The following is a 21,006-nucleotide window of genomic DNA, read 5'->3' on the forward strand; positions in this document are numbered from 1 at the left end:
CATTAGCGAATCAGAAGTTGACCAATTAGAAATAGTCTCTAACGGTAAGTGACTTTTTCCACTAGAGACTTAAATTTGATTGACTCAAATTTATTCTACTAACCTGCTCCATGTGACCATATGCTCTTAGTTGGACATTCTGGACTTACCTTATAGTCCCAAGCACAAGATAGGTTCTCAAATAGCATGACTTCTTGCTGTGAGGTAAGGATATCTGTAGGGTTTGTAAGGTTACCGTCTAAGCTTACCACAACCTTACCATGTAAACTTACCACGACCTTACTGTGTAAGCTTACCTTAGCTTTATTGTGTAAGCTTACTGTAATGGCGGAAGTTTTAAGATGACCTCAAGTTTACTGAAGCTTACACGGTAACCTTACAAACCCTACAGATATCCTTACAGTAACCTCACAGCACCCGGCTGAAACAACTTGTACAAGAAAATGTACAAGTTTTTGTACATCTTCAAGAAATGTTCTTGAACAAGTTCAGCATCCGGAATTGAGACATGTAACATTTAATAAGTTATAATTATAAGACTCTTCACTTATGTATGCTAAAAATTATTGCGCAGCTGTAAAGGCTTAAGAAAACTACTGCGCAGCCATTAAACTTTTTAATTTTTAATTTAAAAATCATAAATGCACATGTACAAGAAAATGTACAAGTTCATTAATGAACATGTACAAGAACTTGTACTTTTTCTTGTACAAGTTTTTTCAGCCGGGCAAGAAGTCGTGCTATGTGGGTTCGTGAACGTGATATATATATATTATGTATATATGAATTGGAAAAAGAAAGAAGTATACTTCCCCTTTTCATCTTATGCAGCACGTTCGAGAATCTGTTGTGCTTAGGGCTTGAGAATCGTTTCATGCAAATGGTTCAAAGAAAAAAATAATGTTAAATAAGAATTCATACATACCCGGTCTTCAGCTCCAGTAATTCCGCTAGAAATGGCTTTCAGTGTTCTCCACATATCGCCAGTTGACACATCATTTTGATGTTTGGCTTTAATTGGTTTCGTGATGAAATTTCTAGAATCAAGGGGAACATTTGTAGCTCCAATGACTCGTCTCTTATCGAAAATTTTCCTTTCTGGAGAATTTTGATCAGCAACTTTGTCTGTTGTTTTGCTGAATATTTGACTGAAAAATTTATTTTTATTTGAATCCTGAGTAGTAGAAGATCCACAATTATCTTCTTTCTTTTTCCCACTTTTTTTGGTCAAGGAATTTTTTTCTTTTGTTTTAGTTTTCTCCTCATTTTCTTTTTTTTCAGTCGCAACTAATGGCTTGTCTTCTAAAATAGCATATAGAGTGGCCACAATGAACCTAGATCCACCTAGCTCTTCGTCCACAACCTTAGTTTTGCCAAACTTAGATTTGGTTTCCTTTCGAAGATTAAAAACAAATTCTTCATTCCATTGAGGCCAGGACTCGTTTTTTGTTGTCGTTTCATATTTTTCTTTTCCTGGCAACAATTTTACCTATTTAACAAACATTAATTTTAAATAAATATAAAATAAATCAGAATTTTTTCGTATATCATGGTCGAAAATACACATATGTAAATGTACCTTTGAAAGTTACCAGCGTCCCTATTTAAAAGATGAGCGTAAATACTACTGTAAATACGACTCATATGTACATATGCTCGCATATGATAAAAGACTTAAGGAACTATTGTTAAAATAGAAATTCTTCTTGAAATTCCATGTCTATTGTATCGCAAGCTAGTGATTATTAAGGGGACTTTCTGGTTTAGAATTGACAAAAAGACACGTTTTAAAACTTTGATTGTAAGAAAAGTATTAAAGATATTGCAAAAATTCTTTTTGGACATTGTTGCACATTAAGTAGAGAAAATTTTAAAAAAATATTTGAGTGTGTTTAGTTCAATTTCGTAGCTGTAGGTGGCGTCTTCCAAAAGGTACCTTCTTTTAGTGCACTTGATTCCGGACAACCAGTAATCTTCTTCTTCTTCTTAAATGACTTGAGGCATAACCAACTGTCAGAACAACCATAAAATGAAGAAGAGGGTTAGAATGTGTATCAAGCTTCGTACATAAATTGAGTGCTGCAATAGATGCATTAAGGCAAGTTTAAAAAGCTGGGACTTCCAACAGCAAAGCGGTGCACCGTTGAGTGCGTATGGATCTCAATGGCGCCAAATTCAAACCAGACTGAAAGTATAGCCGTGTGGGAAGACGAAAAGAAAAGGGAGAATGGGAAGTAACTCCCCTGAGACAAAGTTAATTGTAAGACAATTTTAAATTTTAAACTATTTTTTTTTTTTTTTAAACTATTTGATTGTCCCTGCATATAAAGCCTCCCAGCTCCCTTACCACTTCGTCGTTAGGGTTAAAGACAAGATCGACAACTGAGACATCACGCGGGTTTGTGTTGGGGAATTTTTTATTGAGAAAGCAATAGAAATTAGGCCTATAAGGGCCCAATCTAGGGCAGTCGTGTAAAATATGATGGAGGGTCCGTCTTTCGACGCCGCACAGGCATCCTGCGGCCACCTCCCAGCCTATTCGTTCAAAATGGTCGGCAGTATACATATGAAAAAATCTGAGACGCGTTATAGTGTTAATCCAATTTCTTGGTAAGGAGAGATCGCCAAACCAAGGCTTAACCGATTTGATTGTCACCCTAGACAGGTATCGATGGTTACTTCGATCAACCTCAGTGAAAGGCCAGAGGTGGGAGGACCATGAGAGCCGATCAGGAATCAGGATGGTCTTGTTGATATCGCTCAAGGGGGCACCAAAGCTAATTCTATTACCATGAAGGTTAGCCTCTCGACAAGTCGCGTCAGCTCTTTCATTTCCCGAAATGCCCATGTGTGAGGGAACCCACATAAAAGAGAACCGGAGATCCCTAATAGAAGGTAAGTCGAGAAAGATTCGATCGCGGATTTTATAAACAAGTTCAGGGTTGTCTTTAAAAAGGAGACAGTCCCTGATTCTGTTGATCGCTGAAAGAGAATCCGAGACAATCAGAGTTTTGGAAGAGCGAAGTTTTTGAGAGTACAAAATAGCTCTGAAGATTGCATAAAGCTCTGCTGTAAGAATGGTAACGAAAGGTTGAAGTGGAGTTCCACACGAAAAATCGCGGCTCTCATCCACAAAGGCGGAAGCAGCGCAGTTGGTGTTTGGATTAAGGGTTGCATCAGTAAAAATAATATGAAAATCTGAGAAGTTGGTGGATATGAGATCACGAAATTGTTTTTCAGGGTTGGAAGAGGTCTGAAGCAGAAGGCCAGCCTGAGTATCACAAGGGACTAGAGCAGACAAGGAGCGCCAGCTCCAATCAAAATAAGACGGTTTTTTAGTTTTGAAAAATGATATCGCAATGGGGGAAATGCGGCGAAAAGAGTTAAGCAGGGATATGTTACCAGTTTTAAAGGAGAAGGAGCCCGACGACTCCCTTTCATCCAACAAACGGATTTTGGGAATAAGCGGGTTCTCGCTCCAAGACAGGTTGCGAACAAAAAAGGTGTTAGAAAGATGCGAGCGTCTGATGTACAAAGGGACCTCATCGGTTTCCAATAGTAGCAAATAGGTAGGGGTTGATTTTATTGCTCCCAAGACAGTTCTCAGGGCAGCCGACTGGACTCTGTCCAGAATTTTCAAATTTGAGACAGATGCGTCTGCGAAAAGGGGAGCACCCCAGTCCATAATAGCTCTGATTAGGTTGCGGTAGGCAAGTAAAGCAATACTGGGGGAGGTGCCCCAGGTTGCTCTTGATACAATCTTAAGAATACCGAGAGCCCTCGAAGCCTTATCGGCCAGCATGTGGATGTGGTCCCTCCAGGTGAGACGTCTGTCAAGTAAAATACCAAGGTGTTTCATGGTTTTATCACATGGGATATCCACGTCAGAGATGTTAATATGAAGGTGGTCGAAAGTTGCCCTCGATCTAGAGAAGACACAAGCAGTAGTCTTCGAAGGGGACACATCCATTCCTAAGGTCTTAAGCCAATCCACAAGGTCTCGGAGAATAGTATTGACCTTACCCGAGATGTCCTCATCCTTATTAAATCTGATGTATAATAGGAGGTCATCTGCATACATTGTGAACTTCATGTCAGGCGGGAGTATGTTAAGAATGTTACGGAGATATAAATTAAAAAGAATCGGAGAGAGAACACCTCCCTGGGGAACACCCACACCACAGACCTGTAAGTCGGAACCGTCAGGTCTGAAGGAGATGTATCTCTTGGTGGTCATAAAGTTGATAAAGTTAATTGTGTGGGGATTAATGTTTAAATTTTTTAATTGATCGATTAGGATATTGGGACGTACATTGTTGAAAGCTCCCTTGATGTCAATTGAAATAGCGAGCGTGCTCTGGGATTTCGCGAAGCCATTGTAGATATCGGTAACAAATGTTGCCACCGAATCGACGCCGGACCTCCTCTTACGGAAACCATATTGGTGGCGGGGGATAAGGCCGCGGGCTTCCACCTCATGTTCCAATCTCAGTTGGATGAGTTTTTCGAATATTTTCGAAAAAAACAACCAGTAATATATAAATGCAAACGGGAATCTCTTCATAAAGTTTTCGTAACATAATACATTGAGCCAGGACTATCAAACAATTTTTGATTACAATTTTTGTTTTTTTAAATATTTTTTAAAAAACGTTTTGGGACAGTAATTTTACGATACTAAGGAACATTTTCAAGCAAAAAAAGTCGATTTTTTTGAAATTCTATACCAGAAGTCCCTTTAACCTAATTTTTCTGACTTAAAATTTCTACAACTTGATTATGTTGATTAATTGATTGCATAATTAAAGTTTATAATATAAAAGTTTAGAACCTCTCATATTTATATTTTCTGGTTGCATATTATACCTAAAATGTTTAAATAACTAAAAATTTTTTTAAGTGACAGAATTATTTTTTAAAATGACATTTTACATCTTTTTCAGAATGATATGTTCTGACTTTTGTAATTTTCTTTTAGGTTGCAAAGATGGAAGAATTCGTTATCTACGAGAAAAAACGTTTAAGTATCGCCAGCGTTTACTTTTTTATAGCAAAATGATGTTTACCATTGTTATTGTTTATATTGATTGATAACGACGATCAAAATGTTACTAGAGTTTTGGTTTACTTACCTTTACTAAATAGCTATTAACTCGTGTAAAGCCAAAGGTCTGAGGTAAATGTCTTGCGCCTAAAACAGTTACGCTTAATGTTTTAAGATTCTGTGAATGTTCAATTCTTAAACCGATTTCTGGCTCAAGATGAACTGTGCGCTCCAGTGGCGCCGATACATTCTTGATACTGGTGTCCAAAAAACTTTTAATTCTTGCTATCGCCATTATTGAAGATTTTCATAAACTTTGAGTTTCACATCTGCAACGAAAATTATTTTTCAATTATTTAACATAAAGTATTTGAATGAAATAGATCAAATTGTAGTCACGCTAGTTGCTCGATTCCAAACACAGAATTCCTGCTACGGTCGCTCGCCCCGTTTATTTTTACGAAAATCATGAAATTCATTACTTAAGATCTAATTCTTTCATCTCTGTATTATATCTTGACGATTTTTTGTTGGTTGGAGAATCAAGGGAAAAATGTATCTAAAATATAGCCGTAACTCGAGAAGTCCTTGAAAGGTTAGACTTGGTTGTAAATGTTGAAAAAAGTTCACTTAAGCCAAGTGGTAAAATTCTTAGGTTTTTTATGGGATTCAGAAAACATGCCAATTCGCTTAAAAGCTGATAAGAGACAAAATATTCATTCTCGCGCTCTGAAATTTCGCGAAAAATCTTTCTGTAAAATCAGAGATATTGCTTAATTTTTAGGCATTTTAGTATAAGCGTGTCCAGCTGTGCCACATGGCCCTTTATACACGAAAATCTTGGAGAGAAAAAAATTTTTACTCTTAATGAATAGTAACGGTGATTTTGAGAGGAAAATGAAAATTTCTTCAGTGTGGATTGATAACATTTTTTCCACTGATAATTTAATAAGAACAACTAATTATGAGATAGAAATTTTTACAGACGATTCTCTGTCCGGATGGGGTGCTGCATGCGACGAACAATCGACTCATGACTGGTGGAGTAGGCAACAGCAAGAATCTCACATAAATTACTTAAAACTCGACGCCTCCAGTTGATAAAATGCTTATTTAAAGTCAAATGTAATATATAATCCTAACTCAAAATAAAATGCAATATGAAGTTGCTTAAAAATTTCTGAAATAAAATTCTTTTTCAATTTTCAATGCAAGAAAATGCTTATTCACAATTGCCTGTTAAAAAAGACAAGTGAAGTCAGGGTCGAATAAAAATTTTTATAACATTTCTTGTCATATTGGAAACTGACAGTTTAATTTTATTTTGCATATGAAATGTTTCTGAAATACAAATTAATAAAATAAGTAATAAATCAATTTAATTAATCATGGATTCTAGAGAATCAACTTCAAGCGGTAAGTATTTAAAATAAGAATAATACAGATATATTGATTTTGATAACCACGAATTTTTATTCTTTTTGTAAACCGAATTTATGATTATATAGGGAAAAAATGTTTAAAAAATTTTTTTGTAATGTGAATAAAGATAAAATTCAATTCCTAATTTTCAGAAATTAAAAAATGGTTTTCATTCTATTATTTAAATTGAATAAGTTTAATTTAATAGAAAAATATATTAAAATAAAAATGTTTTAATAATATTATAACAATTAACACAACAGAGTTAAAAATTTTAATAGAGAACAATTTAAAATGTGAGTTTTATATGTAAAATTTATCGTGTTACAGAAGTATTACAAAAAACAAAAAATTTATTTGATATTGAAATGGAAACCATCATTACCATTGGCAACAATGCTTTTTGTGAACCATTTTCAAATATTTCGTCCAGTGACACTCATTCATCATTTTTCAATTTTGATATTCCACAAAATGAATCAAATCTTTTAGAATGTAGCAATTTGAAACATGATAATAATGATAAAAACTTGGAAGCTATGAATTTTTCTGACGATAATAATGAATTGGAAACTATAAAATTTTCTGACGATAATTTGGCCTTAATTGATGTTCATTTATCATCTGAAGAAGAAATTTATACTTCTGACTCTTATGAAACACAAGATATTTCATTCGATATTGACAATCCTGAAGTACACAGTAAAAAGTAAATTATTTTATTAAGACAAATGTCGAACTAAGTTTGTCTAAGAAATAAGATCTATACTAAATTAAATATAATTAAGTATAATAAATAAATGTAAAGTATAATAATAAAAATAAAAAAAATAAAATAAAAAAACATATCTGTTCAGATAATCAGCAAAGGCTGTCTTCAAAAAGTTACAGCTTAAAGTGAAACTCACTTCTATTTTTTAAATAAAATTTTCTTTTTGCAGTATAATTGAATCAAGTAGTAGTAATAAAGAAGAAAAAAGACAGAGTGATGAGACGAAAACTTTATCAAGAAAAAGAATTTGCAATAAAGAAAATTGGAAAAGGAATTCTACAAAAAAAGCAGCGAATCGTGGACTAGAATACACATCATTATTCACAAAAAAAATCGTTCTTGCTCGTTCAATGAAAAGAACTTGTGGCCCTGGTTGTCAATTTAAATGCGAGACAAAAATTCCCGAAGATGCAAGAAAAACTTTTTTAAAGACTATTGAAGTATTCCAGAACACACCAGAAAATATGACTTTCTTCTGAGACACGTCATCAAAGGGTCAGATATGAAGGAAAATGTGGGAAAAAAATTCTACAAGAGATTTCTCCAGAACGTACACCATAAATGATAGAAATAAAAAAATTGTTGTTTGCAAAACAATGTTTTTAAATACTTTAGGTATTAGTAAACAAATAATAGACACTGCTTTTAAGAAAATAAAAAATGAACAGGTAGATTTAATTGATAAAAGAGGAATGTCAAAGTTAAAACCAAAAACTGTGGATGTAAATGTCACAAAAGCGTAATAGAACACATTAATATGTTCCCAAGAGTGGAATCTCACTACACTAGAAAAGATTCTAGTCGGGAATATTTAGAAGAAACCTTAACATTGAGCAGAATGTACATTATGTATGTCAACGTGATGAAAGAAAATGAAAAGGATATTGCAACTATAAGCACCATTATTTTAATACAAAATTTAATATTAGTTTTTTTAAACCCAAAAAAGACCTGTGCAACACATGTGAAGGATACCAGAACGCTTCAGAAAGTGATAAAGAAAAATTAAAAAGTAAATATCAAGTTCTCATTGAGAATAAAGAATAAAAATGTGTCTATGATAATTTTTGATTTTCAAAAAGTACTAACTACTTTGAAAACAGAAGCATGTTCTTTGTATTATAAACGTAAATTGTCAGTATACAATTTTACGATCTATGATGTTATACGACATGAAGCTACTTGTTATGTTTGGAGTGAAAACGACACCAAAAAGGGATCAAATGAAGTAGCAAGTTGTTTATTTCATTATATTGAGACAAAATCTTCTTTAGGCATCACGAGTAGAATTTTCCATGTGGTCAGACAATTGTTCCGGGCAAAACAGAAACGGAAATGTATTTTCTATGTACGTGTATGCCTCTTGTAAATTCAACGTAAAAATTAAGCACTCATTTTTAGAAGTCGGTCACACAAAAAAAGAAAGGGGGTTCAGTACACGCTACTATTGAAAGACACGCTAAAGGAAGGCAAATTTTTACTATGAACGAATGGTGTGAAATTATAAGGGAGGCGAAATTAACAAAACCAATTTATGAAGTCATAAACGTGACATATGATATGATTAAAGACTTTAAAGATTTGTCTCCTAGAATGATTGGTGCAAAAAATTGCTTAAAAAAAATAAAATTCAGTTGCTTCCATTACAAATTTCAAAATTAAAACAAGTATATGTGTGCAAAGAAAATCCTAACCAGCTGAAATTCAAAACAGCTTTCAATATGGAATACGAAACACTTGTTTCAAGAATGAAAAAAATAGTGTTAATGTAAAAAAGTACATTCCAAAAAGAGCGTATTCTAGTTTTCAAGGACTTGCTTCAACGAAAATTAAAGACCTCAAAACGTTGTGTAAAAAAATATTATACCTGCAAAATACCACGATTATTACTCATCTTTTCTGGAAAAAACGTCCGCCAACAAAAATTGTATAACAAGTGATGAAGAAAATTCAGATGAATAGTAAATAAGCATTTAGAGTTTTTATTTTTAAAAAAGATATTTAAGAAGAGACTTCTTTCAGACCTATCTGTATTATATTTACTGTTAACTACTTTTTGTTAAACTCTTCAGTGTTTAAAAAAATGTATTTTCATCATATTTATATGTATAAATAAATAATTAATTATATTAATTTCGGTTAATTATTGTAAAATAAAAAAAATTATACGATATAGTCAACGACTTTGGTTTGCAATTTATTACAAATTTTGTTTTTTCCATAAACTATATTTTGAAAATAATATATAAGCTCAAAATAAATAAAAATATACTTTCACTTTGCTTAAAAGTAATTAGAAAACTTATAGCATTTTTAATGAAAAAATTACCTATACTTAATTAATGTTTTATTTATATGTTTTTTTTTAAATTTTAATGTTTGTTTATAATAAAATTATTTTAAAAATATGCTACTTTAAATATTTTGTTTTTTACCTATATTATTTTTTTAAATAATTAACAAAGTCAGCGTTATAATATTAAGAAATATTAATAACACAGCCCCACAAAAAAAAAAAAGTGTCATGTACTTTTGACCGGAATACCCTAACCCTATGTATTTTGACACGCTGAACACGAATCCGAAGTCCGTTTTGCTCCATCACGTCAGGATTTTTTTCTAACCTCAAAAAACATGTCGGATTTTGTAAAGTAGGCGATTTTTTTAAAAATTGATGTATTAACTTCAAACTTGGTATCTGGGGTTTTTTTGTGTCGCTGATTACGAATCTGAAGTTAGATTTTCAAAATCCAAAATGGCGGATCCAATATGGCGGACGAATTTTGAAAAAATTTTAAGATTTACTTCAAACTTGGTATCTAGGGGTTTTTTGGGTCGCTGATTACGAATCTGATGTCAGATTTCCGAAATTCGACATGTCTGATTCAATATTAAGGAATTATTTTTAAAAAATTGTCAGATTATTATGAAATTTGGTATCTACAGGTTTTCTAAGTTGCTGACAAGTAACACTAGGGAAGTGCCATACGACGATTTTTCTGAAACTTGGCAGTTTTGTAGTTTTTTAAAAACAATTTGACACGTATGTTTTGTTTTTCACCAAAAGCTGATTTATGGGGGGAACTACCCCTTGAATTTTTTTTTGGTAGGGGGACATTATTTTACGAAATTTTTTAAAAATTAATGTGCAATAGTGTATCTGGGGGTTTTTTGAGTCGCTGATTACGAATATGATGTCAGTTTTCAAAAATTGATAATGGCGTATCTAGTATGGCCGATAGAAGTCCATGCTGGATATGCCATTTTGAATTTTTGAAAACTGACATCATATTCGTAATCAGCGACCCAAAAAACCCCCAGATACAGATAATGGCGTATCTAATATGTCCGATAGAAGTCCATGTTGGATATGCCATTTTGAATTTTTCAAATCTGACATCATATTCGTAATCAGCGACCCAAAAAACCCCCAGATACCAAGTTTGAAGTAAATCTTAAAATTTTTTCAAAATTCGTCCGCCATATTGGATCCGCCATTTTGGATTTTGAAAATCTAACTTCAGATTCGTAATCAGCGACACAAAAAACCCCCAGATACCAAGTTTGAAGTTAATACAGCAATTTTTAAAAAAATCGCCTACTTCTCAAAATCCGACATGTTTTTTGAGGTTAGAAAAAAATCCTGACGTGATGGAGCAAAACGGACTTCGGATTCGTGTTCAGCGCGTCAAAATACATAGGGTTAGGGTATTCCGGTCAAAAGTACATGACACTTTTTTTTTTTTGTGGGGCTGTGTAATAATAAATGATTATGTACATAAAACGATTTCCAATAAATAACAGGTCATTTCTATGTCTAAAAAAAATATACGTATTAATTAATACAGAAAATACTTTTAAAAATATCTGCAAAACATTATTTATTACACATATTAACAATTAACTTAGCTTCATTTGTCTTTTTATAACACGCAGTTCTGAATTCTCAGAGTAGATATCACCCGATCTTGCACATGTTCATTCACTAGGTCGTGTACAAGAGCAGCAAGTGAACATGTAAAAAGAATTGGAACAACGATCTTGTACAAGAACATGCATATGTTTATTCATGGTAACTAAAAAAATCAAGTTCTCGAGTCCATGCTCGTGTACTTGTATAAGATTGTGCCCAAGTTTATGTACATGATCTTGTGTTAATTTTTTTATTTTTGCATTTGTGGAGATTTTTAACATTGGTCATAAAGACTCATACATGCGAAAAACAACTGCGCAGCTTTATATAAGCCATAGAAAACTACTGCGCAGCCATTAAAGTTTTTGATTATAAACTGTAAGGGAAAACTCAAGATCATGTACATGAACTTACGCTCGATCTTATACAAGTAAACGAGCATGGACTCGAGAACTTGATTTGTTTAGTTATTACCATGAATAAAAATATGCAAGTTCTTGTACATGTTCTTTTATAAGATCGTTGTTCAAATTCTTTTTACATGTTCACTTGCTGCTCTTGTACATGACCTGGTGAATAATCATTTCGAGTTTGATTTTATTAATAAAAAGTGCAACAAATTTATTTCCTGGAAGAAGGATCCAGACGTATGGGAGATTGATGCTCAATATGATATTGATACAATATGACACTAAATACATATCGCTGCGCGCTATCTTTATAGTCGTTACGGTGGATTTAGGACACGACCCAACAATTAAACTTTTGTGTAAAGGGGCTACTGTAATTAAACCCCAAAAATCAAAGTATAATGACATATGGGATCCAGACATTGTTCTATAACACGAAAAAAAAGTAGAATTTTCACCCCAAAATCGGTATAAAAATTACCTGCAACAAATTTTATCCTAGTTGAGGGCGCCACCGTCTATGTGAATTAGCATTGGTGAAAATTACCCGCAACAAAATTTACCCAGCGTTTTTTCTGTGATGTCATCTATCGACCTACGCGTGTAATTAAGAACTATCTTTGGAAAAATTAACTAAAAAGTTAGTAACGTTTCTTGCACTGGCCATAGCCCAAAGGTTACAGACTCTGTCGAAAATAGAAACTCCAAATATTAAAATTACTGAAACGGCGGTTAAAATCTTTATAACTAGTAGAATTAAGACATCGGCAGTAGGTAGAGAACAGCCTCTTTTGTATGTACCTTATTTAAATGATAAACCCGAGCTTTGCGTTGGGAGACTATAGTTCAAGAATATTTAGTTAAAACAAATAACCTAAGATCCGCGAACGAAAAACTTTTATTTCTCACGTATAAAAATCCGCATAGAGCCACAACAAGCGCAACGATTAGTCGTTGTATTAAAAATGTATCAGAAGAAAGTGGAGTTGAAACTAATATTTATTCGGGTTATAGTACGCGACTTCAGCCGCTGAACGTAAAGGATTCAATAGCGAATGTATTAGAAAAGTTGCCGGCTAGACCGATAAGTCCAATGTTTTTGTAAGATTTTATAATTTATCATTACGCGAACGGAAGAGTACGTTCGCAACTTCTATGTTTAATTCTCGTTCGTAATATAAAAAATAAGTTTTTTCTGTTCTGTTCTAATGATTTAAGTTAAAAAATGATTGAAATTCAAAAATTGATCAATTGTTCAACATTTAATAATAATAAAAAAAATTTAAATATCTTTAACGTGCTTTAAACATCTACAATTTGATCTATTCGACGAGACGTACTTGCATAATTACGATTAAACTTATTCACTTTTACGAATCTGAAGACAAATTTCAAAAATTAAAAATAGGAAAAGAACTAGGCGCAATTGCGCCTACATCTAGGGTTTCGTGGCGCTTTAAATTTTAATTAAAAAAAAATCAAAAATAAATAATTTAAAAAAAAATAATAAAATTTATTTTATAAATTTACCTAAAACATTAGGTAAAATGTCCATTCGATAATGTCCACTATTAAGACATGTCAACTCTTGGACATGTCAACTATAGAGACATGTCAACTATAGGGACATGTCAACTATAGGGACATGTCAACTATATGGACATGTCAACTATTGGGACATGTCAATTACTGAGACAGGTCAACTACTGGGACATGTCAATTGTAGGGGCATGTTAACTAATGGGACATGTAATGTCCATTCGGGAAAATGTCCATTCAGTAAATGGAGATTTGGGATCTGTGGGGCCCCAAAATTTGAATTTGGGATCTGTGGTGCCCCAAAATTTTAATTTGGGATCTGTGCCCTAAAATTTGATTTTGGGAGCTGTGGTGCCCCAAAATATACTACGGACAGACGGACGCCAAAGTGAAACTATAAGGCTTTCGGCCATGGGCCACGAAACCCTAAAAATGGCGGTACCATATGTTTTATTGAAATGTACTGAATTGTAAACTTTTATGTTCTGTTTACATTTTTTTCTTGCATCCCTAGATATAAACACACCCCCTGCTCTAAGGGTACATGCAAACAGTTTGGCATAGGGCCCATTTTAAAGAGCACGATTCAGCCTTTAATTTCTGATGTCAGCGAAGTTCGTATCACGTCAGGGTTTAGCTGTACAATTTTTAAAAAATGATAAAAAACGCTATTTTTAGGGGTTTCAATCCCTGTTTTTTCGAAAACGTAACATGATGGGGAGTTTTTCAATAGGGGTACCTCACAGAATTTGCAATCCTTTAAAACTATAATTCACTCATTTAAATAATCCTACAAATGATAATTCTCATTATTAAAAATTCGTCTATAAAATAATTGAAATTAATAATATTCGAGTAAATCTCAGTTCAAAACTGATAAATTCCGAAACGATGAAAATTTGCCCTGATAGTAATTTATGGACCAATATGCTTGCGTCTCGAAATTATAAACAACTAGAATCATAAGGATTTTCTACTTATTAAACGTGCTAAAAATAAAAATGTTCAAAATTTTATATATAGTTTTTAAACGACGCAGTACATATGTTACGAAATTATTCATTCTTTGAGCCATCCAATGAGACAATTGTACTGTCATAATTATTACATTCCATCACGTTTTTCTCCGCTGATAGAAACGATTAGTAAGTAGGTGCAGTCATTTCTGTTTTATCTAGCCATGTTATATATGGGCGATTCCACGTGAAATTTACCTATGACATTTAAATTCGGTAAATAAGTCATTTCATTTAAATTGTCATAATCGTGTCCTTTACCAATAAAAACTTTTTGTTATAATTTTTGGTAAAATTTATTTTTTTTAGTAAAATGCAATATCTTAATATTTTTCAACTTGGAAGCATATAAAGATGATGTTATATGACAGAACGAAATTCAGACAAAATATTATGAGTGTCCTAATGTCCAAGGATGAATTTTTAGTTTTCGAATGAACATATTGTCGTAATTTTAATACATCACAAGCGAAACAAAATTTTATAGTGAACTATAACTTCCATATATAAGGAAAATCAACTGCAGATAACTTTATTTAAAATAATATAAAAATTACCTGTCCCTCACTACAATATTTTACTTTTAATGCAAAATTTTGTATTTATGCGTGTCTTACAATTGAGCTGCTCGGAAGAAGAACTCGCTTTTCGTTCGGAATGGACAATTTCATTCCAGTTTTAGGCATAGAAATAGGAAAAAAAAATTTCAAAATTTTGATTTTTAAAAATTACTACCTTGTATAAAATATTAAGGCGCATCTTTTTTTCCTTTGAAATTTTTTTGTAGAACGAATATTTTAGTTAATAATAACAGAAAACTGACAAATTTTAATTCTTCAATTTCATTCAATTTTAAAACATAAATGGTCATATCTTCAAAAATTATTAATGAAATTACTTGAGAATTGATATCCTAACACATTGAAGTATAGAGAAAAGGATAACATAATAACAATGTTCGTAATTATCATTTGTTTAAAAATTTTTAATTGTTATTTAAGGACCTATCGATAATCATGTTTTCTTACCTTTGCCGACAAAAAGTCTGCGGGGAAGTTCCGAGTTTCAAGAACTTCCAGTGAGACATTTGTTTATCAATGTGTAATAAAGTTTTTTGTAAATTTCCAAAGCGATTTATTAAATAGTTTAAAAAATAATCAAGTTTTAAGGAAACGCGTCCAGCCGGATATCACGTCGCCACGTAGAGTAGAGTCTTATTACTCGCAGGGCGTGAAAACATCATCTTCCCATTACTTCTAAACAATATTATTAGTTATTTTCATAATATTATTAATTAAATTCTTTAAAATTATGAACAATTAATAAAAAATTAATTAACAACATTATTAAAAATAATTAAAAAAATTTTTAAATATGTATATCTATTGTATCTAAATTTTTATTAAATATATTATATTATTAAATATTTTTAATTTTTATTACAATGAAATAACAAATTTTTTAGTAATAATTATTATAAAAATACAAAATAATTAAAAATACAATAAAAGTGATGTACTATAACTTTTCATTGTAATATAAATCATGTTAGTAAATAAAAGTGTAGCTACAACGTTAAAATATTGTTAAATGTTCAAATATTAAAAACTATTATTGTTTAAAATTATGTTATCTGCAAAAACAAATAAACGTATACTTTACAAACAATTTTTCTGAAACAGTATTATTTTACTTATTAACTAACTTCTACGGTATATCTACATACTTATTAATTCTTTATTAATCGTTCATAATTTTAAACAATTTAATTATTAATATTATTAAAATAACTAATAATATTATTTAGAAGTAATGGGAAGATGATGTTTTCACGTCCTGCGAGTAATGAGACTCTACTCTACGTGGCGACGTGATATGAAAAGTTTTTCAAAGTGACATTAGTTTTTAAATTCAATCGCCCAAAGAACTAAAAGAGACCAAAAAATTGTATTCTTTTGCAGAATATAATGCAATAGAAAAAGTATTTAAAAAAGTATTTTTTAAATTATAACAATTACCAATTAAGCGTTATATCAAAAAATTGAAATGTCTTAATATTATTATTGTTTGAACCAAATGTACCATCTTTTTATATTTACCCAATTTTTTAGTTAGTTCAAACAAAATTTGTTTAATTCAAATAAATATATATTTGATCTAAATAACTGTTTGGTTTATTTTAATAAATTTTTTGAACAAAGAAAATATTTGATTGAGCTAAATAAACGTTTGTTTTATGCAACCAAATGTTTGGTTAACTGTATATCAATGCATTTATTTTGTTGATTTAACCAAAATTTGGTTGCTTCAAACGAATTTTTTCTGAGTGTAAACTAGTTTTTCACTTTTGGACGGTCCCAAAGTTTGGAAATCTTTCATTAACTTTTTCCAAGATTTCACGAACGTTCATCACTCTCTTCATGACGATCAATGTCTGCGCACGCGCACAAAAAAAAGTTTGTGGAATCTTGAAAAAAGTTAATGAAAGATTTCCAAACTCTGTGCTCGTCCAAATGTGAACAACTAGTTTACGAAAGTTTCACGAACTATTTTTTTCCGTATACTACCAAAACACATTTTTCCATACTAGGTCACGTGGGAGGTTCCCACATACCCTTAAGAGTAGAATTTCATAAGAATAATTTGTTGCACTATTGATAAAGATGCCAAAACTTTGGTCAAATCGACTAAAACTTAAAATTTTTAAATAAATTTTTAAATTTTGCGGAACTATTTTTTGTTTTATAAGAGAACTCTGTATTTTCTATCGGAATAATATGTCAGAACTCTTTTTTGCGAAAATTATAGTGCTGGGTGAAGTTAGCAACATATCATGTTTTCTGGTCTAAATCTACGGAACTATTGAATTAAAACTTATAGAACTCTAGAACTATTGATAATCTACCCAGAACTCATTGTGAGTAAGTAAGTAAGTATAAGTAAGTATGCATAAAACAATTTTTTTTAACCTTCCCGTTAGAAAAAAGTATAATATAATATAATATTTATAGCAAAATCTTAGTTTCTTAGCGAAATGTAAATGTCAGTTTTTCATTTTAACTCACTCTTCTCTGTGTTTTGCTTAGTTTAAATTTTTTTTATCTAGTCTGAGCTTATAGTGGAATTTATGATATAGGTTCGAGTTTTATAAAACTGAAAAAAATGACAATTTAAATGAAATGACCCAAATATATTTTTTTTCATTCTTTATAAAAAAAAGTTTCGTATTTTTTTATAAATGCTCAAATTTTTTAGTATTATATGTACGTTTTCTATGTCTTTCAAATGTGGTCTGTTATGTACGATTTCGAGAATAACTGAATATTTTGATATAATAAAATGACGTACGCTCAGCCACACAGTCTAAAGCGAGTCAAACGAACAAACACTTTTTTCTAAAAATATTGAATTTCATTGAAAAGTCAAATAATAGGGGAGACCGAGGAGGAAAGTAACAGAGGAGGAAAGTAACAAAGCTTATAACTTTTAAACAAATTATCGGATAGACATGGTTCAAACATATTTTTAGTCGGCACTGTTCCCCCTTCCTCCTCCATAGTGTGTCCGAGCCTGACAGGAAAGGTTAGGTCTGATTCCGGTGTGACGTGCAGAAAAAACGTCAAAAGTAAGTTTTCGTTCAAATTTTCAAAGTCTCGTATTTCTTTAATTTTATTGTTTTTCAAAATGTGCCTTTCGTTATTTTGTAGCCTTATTATCTGTCTTTAAGTTGTGCTTAAACAAACAATTTAACATTTGTGTAGTTTTAACTTTTTTGTTGACATACAAGAAAAAAGCGACCGAGGAGGAAAGTAACACGCTACTTTTCTCCTGTTGTCGATATTGTCCATGTTTTAACTAATGATTGAAGCAAATCGTATTTAATTTTACGAATAACAGAGATTTATTTAAGAAAAACCTGTGATCTAGGTAAGCATAAAATACGTTTAAGAAAAAAAATGAGCTAAATTCATAAAATGTTCGAAATATGTGCTAAATATGTCCCAAATATGTGCCAAATAAGTATAAAGTGTACTTAAACTCTTATGTGTTCCTAATAAAAATATTTCTAATTAATAATAGTCATTAGTCTAAAAAATTTTACATAATTTTATACTGTTACTTTCCTCCTCGGGGGTGAGGAGGAAAGTAACAGATGAAGAGCTTGCGTAAAAGTTATACTGTGAACTGTCAATTTATTATAAATGTTTAATTCAAATTTTATTTAAAAGGTGAATGTCCAAGCTTTCATTTAATATATTGGACAAATTTATCCGACAAATATTTTTAATGCTAGCATAAAAAAACTGATTTTTGTTACTTTCCTCCTCGGTCTCCCCTATCTTAAATTATTATTCTACTTGCATATATATACCATATAAATTTCCTTTTAAAATTCTTCTGATATAGCTTGTAATATGTAATCGCACGTGGGTTTCCTTGCACGTGGGTATCTTCTGTAGAGTCACTACACATATTAGTTAATTTTCCCAGACGCACAAAATTTGTCTAATAATTTCCAGACAAAAACAGTAGATTTTTTAAGACTCTTGTTGCGGTATTTGAATAAAATAATTTGAAAAATTGGTAAAAAAGACTGATCTGATAACTCCGCTTCATAAGTTTTACGATATTATTATATTGATTATCGATCGTTGATATAAATCAATTTTAGAGACCGTTATAAATATATATACATATATATATATTTCAATTAATTTTTTAAGACTTGTTATCTAAGTAAATTTTACAAACAAAAAATTTATAAGAATTAATAAATTTTTGAGTTTTACTCTTGACATTTTCACTATTAAAATCTGTATGTAATGTGTAAGTATATAGAAATAAATTTTGTGCAAATACTATAATGAAATACTGTCGTCACCATGGACACTTACTAGTGTAAACACAAGCAGAATTCTCGCGCACTTTCAACATTCACCGGATGAATTAAATGTTTTTGTTTGACATGTCAGTTGTACACACTGAGTTTGAAATTCCTGCATGTCTTAATCAACAACATCCACTTTAAAGAACCTTAAAAATAAGTGAACGATAAGGCATATTCACTCACAAGACCAACGCCTCACTTGACATATTACGTACATGAGTTTTCTGTACATAAGGCGGGCCCAGACTGGGTTGTGTTGTGTAGACGACAATCACATAACACGACGTTGAATGCAACAGGCGAAATTTCTGAATCTGCGCATGCTTCCTATTTATCACGCTACTTCAAGAGACTCGCCTTAATTTTTTAAAAATACTTCAAATTCTTCAATTTATCATAATTTTACGTATACCCACACAGCACCAAACTCCTCAACATTTCGTGTACCTTAACATGGAGAGTTAAGAGATTTAACTATTCTTCACATTAAATATTTAAGTGAAACTATGCGTGATACCTGCTATATACCTGCTATATACATATAAAAACTGGATATGTTTATTAGAACATTTGTAGCGCAGTTGCCTTTCAAAACACATTATTTAAACTCATTGTGTTATTAAATATAAACAACTTTATTTTCGAGTTTTTAATAGAGCATTTACTTCCCGAGACAAGAAATAACTTTTTAAATTTTCTATTTCCATAATTATGGAAGTGTATTTCATAAATAAAAAAATATCTGTGCAAAGAATTTCAATTTTTGTGCGATTCTTTTTTTTATTATATTATTTTAGTGAAATAAATATTTTCACTTATCAAAAATATATCTACATTTTTTAATTTAGTACTTATTATTTGAAAAATAATGACATTGTTTGTAGAAATATTCTTTATAGCTAATAATGGTATTGGAAAATGTTTCATTTATCTTTCAAAAATTTTTGGAGCTCACATATTTTGTAATCTCTTAAAAGTAAGAGGTTTTCTAGATACTTTTACTATATTTATTATGCTAATAATAAAAATAATTTAATTAATTAAGTCAAATTGGTTAAAGTTGTTTTTCAAACTAATCTTGAAAAAAATTTACCGCGTACATATGTACGCGAATTTGATGTCAGAATTAAAAATTTCAAAATGGCAGATCCAATATAGCGACATAATTTTTTTAAAAATTCATCAGATTCCCTTAAAATTTGTTACTTGTGATTTTTAGGATCGCTGATTAGTCAGTTTTACAAAATTCAAAATGACGGATCCAATATGTAGGACTTGATAATTGCAAATCAATAGTATTCAAACAGATTTACTTAAAATTTGTTATTAGAGGGTCACGAATTTGGCAACAATTTTACAAATTTCAAAATGAGGGATCCAATATCCCACACAACACCGAAAATTCCCTAAAGATTCATTAAATGTTTAAAGGTTAAGTTGGGAGTATTGAATTAGGGTTAGAAAAAGATTATTTAAATATTAAAATATGTCCGCATGTGAGAAAATGATTAACGCGAAAGTTGACCGAATATGTAAATAAGGGGAAGATGGGAGAATTGGAGCCCCTTAAGAAAAATGATTAAAAAAAACCAACTAATTCTTGTAATAAAATATTGTTTCGGTCATTTTTTACTCCTTTTGTTATTTATCTTTAATTATAATTAATTAGAAATTAAGAACAAAAAAGTAAATTTGCAAGAAAAAATGTTTTTTAAAAAAATGCATTTTCTCTTATTATTGAGAGCTCTCCCTTGAAATTCCAATAAAATGATATAATTTATATTTTCTTTAGATATTTTTCTTATTTTGTCAATAGTTCTCGACAGATAAACATTTTACAAAATATTTAAGACATAAAAAAGACCTACAGCTTCTTTAGTATTAAGATATACAATAATAACACATTTTAGACAATAAAACACAAATATGGATTCTTAGCAATTAAATATGCAACAATATCAAATCTTATAAATGCATCTTTTTCAATTTTCAAATAAATAGG

General features: G+C 31.0%; 1 protein-coding gene across 2 annotated transcripts in view; it reads right to left on the reverse strand.

Annotated features, from left to right (window-relative positions):
- LOC127278532 (uncharacterized) overlaps positions 1–19,405 on the reverse strand; it is a 29,875-nt gene extending 10,470 nt beyond the window's left edge. Inside the window, exons 1-3 of one of the 2 annotated variants that reach the window (XM_051300281.1) lie at positions 19,012–19,405; positions 5,133–5,373; positions 926–1,489 (exon numbers count right to left, since the gene is read on the reverse strand). In XM_051300281.1, the coding sequence (XP_051156238.1) occupies positions 926–1,489; positions 5,133–5,339 (771 nt within the window). In that variant the 5' untranslated portion in view covers positions 5,340–5,373; positions 19,012–19,405. The other variant, XM_051300282.1, reaches the window with a different exon arrangement.
- Positions 19,406–21,006: the final 1,601 nt, after the last annotated feature.

Source organism: Leptopilina boulardi, unplaced genomic scaffold, assembly GCF_019393585.1.
Source record: "Leptopilina boulardi isolate dan_hultmark-lab unplaced genomic scaffold, ZJU_Lbou_2.1 LbouV2_204, whole genome shotgun sequence".
Taxonomy (NCBI): Eukaryota; Metazoa; Arthropoda; class Insecta; order Hymenoptera; family Figitidae; genus Leptopilina; species Leptopilina boulardi.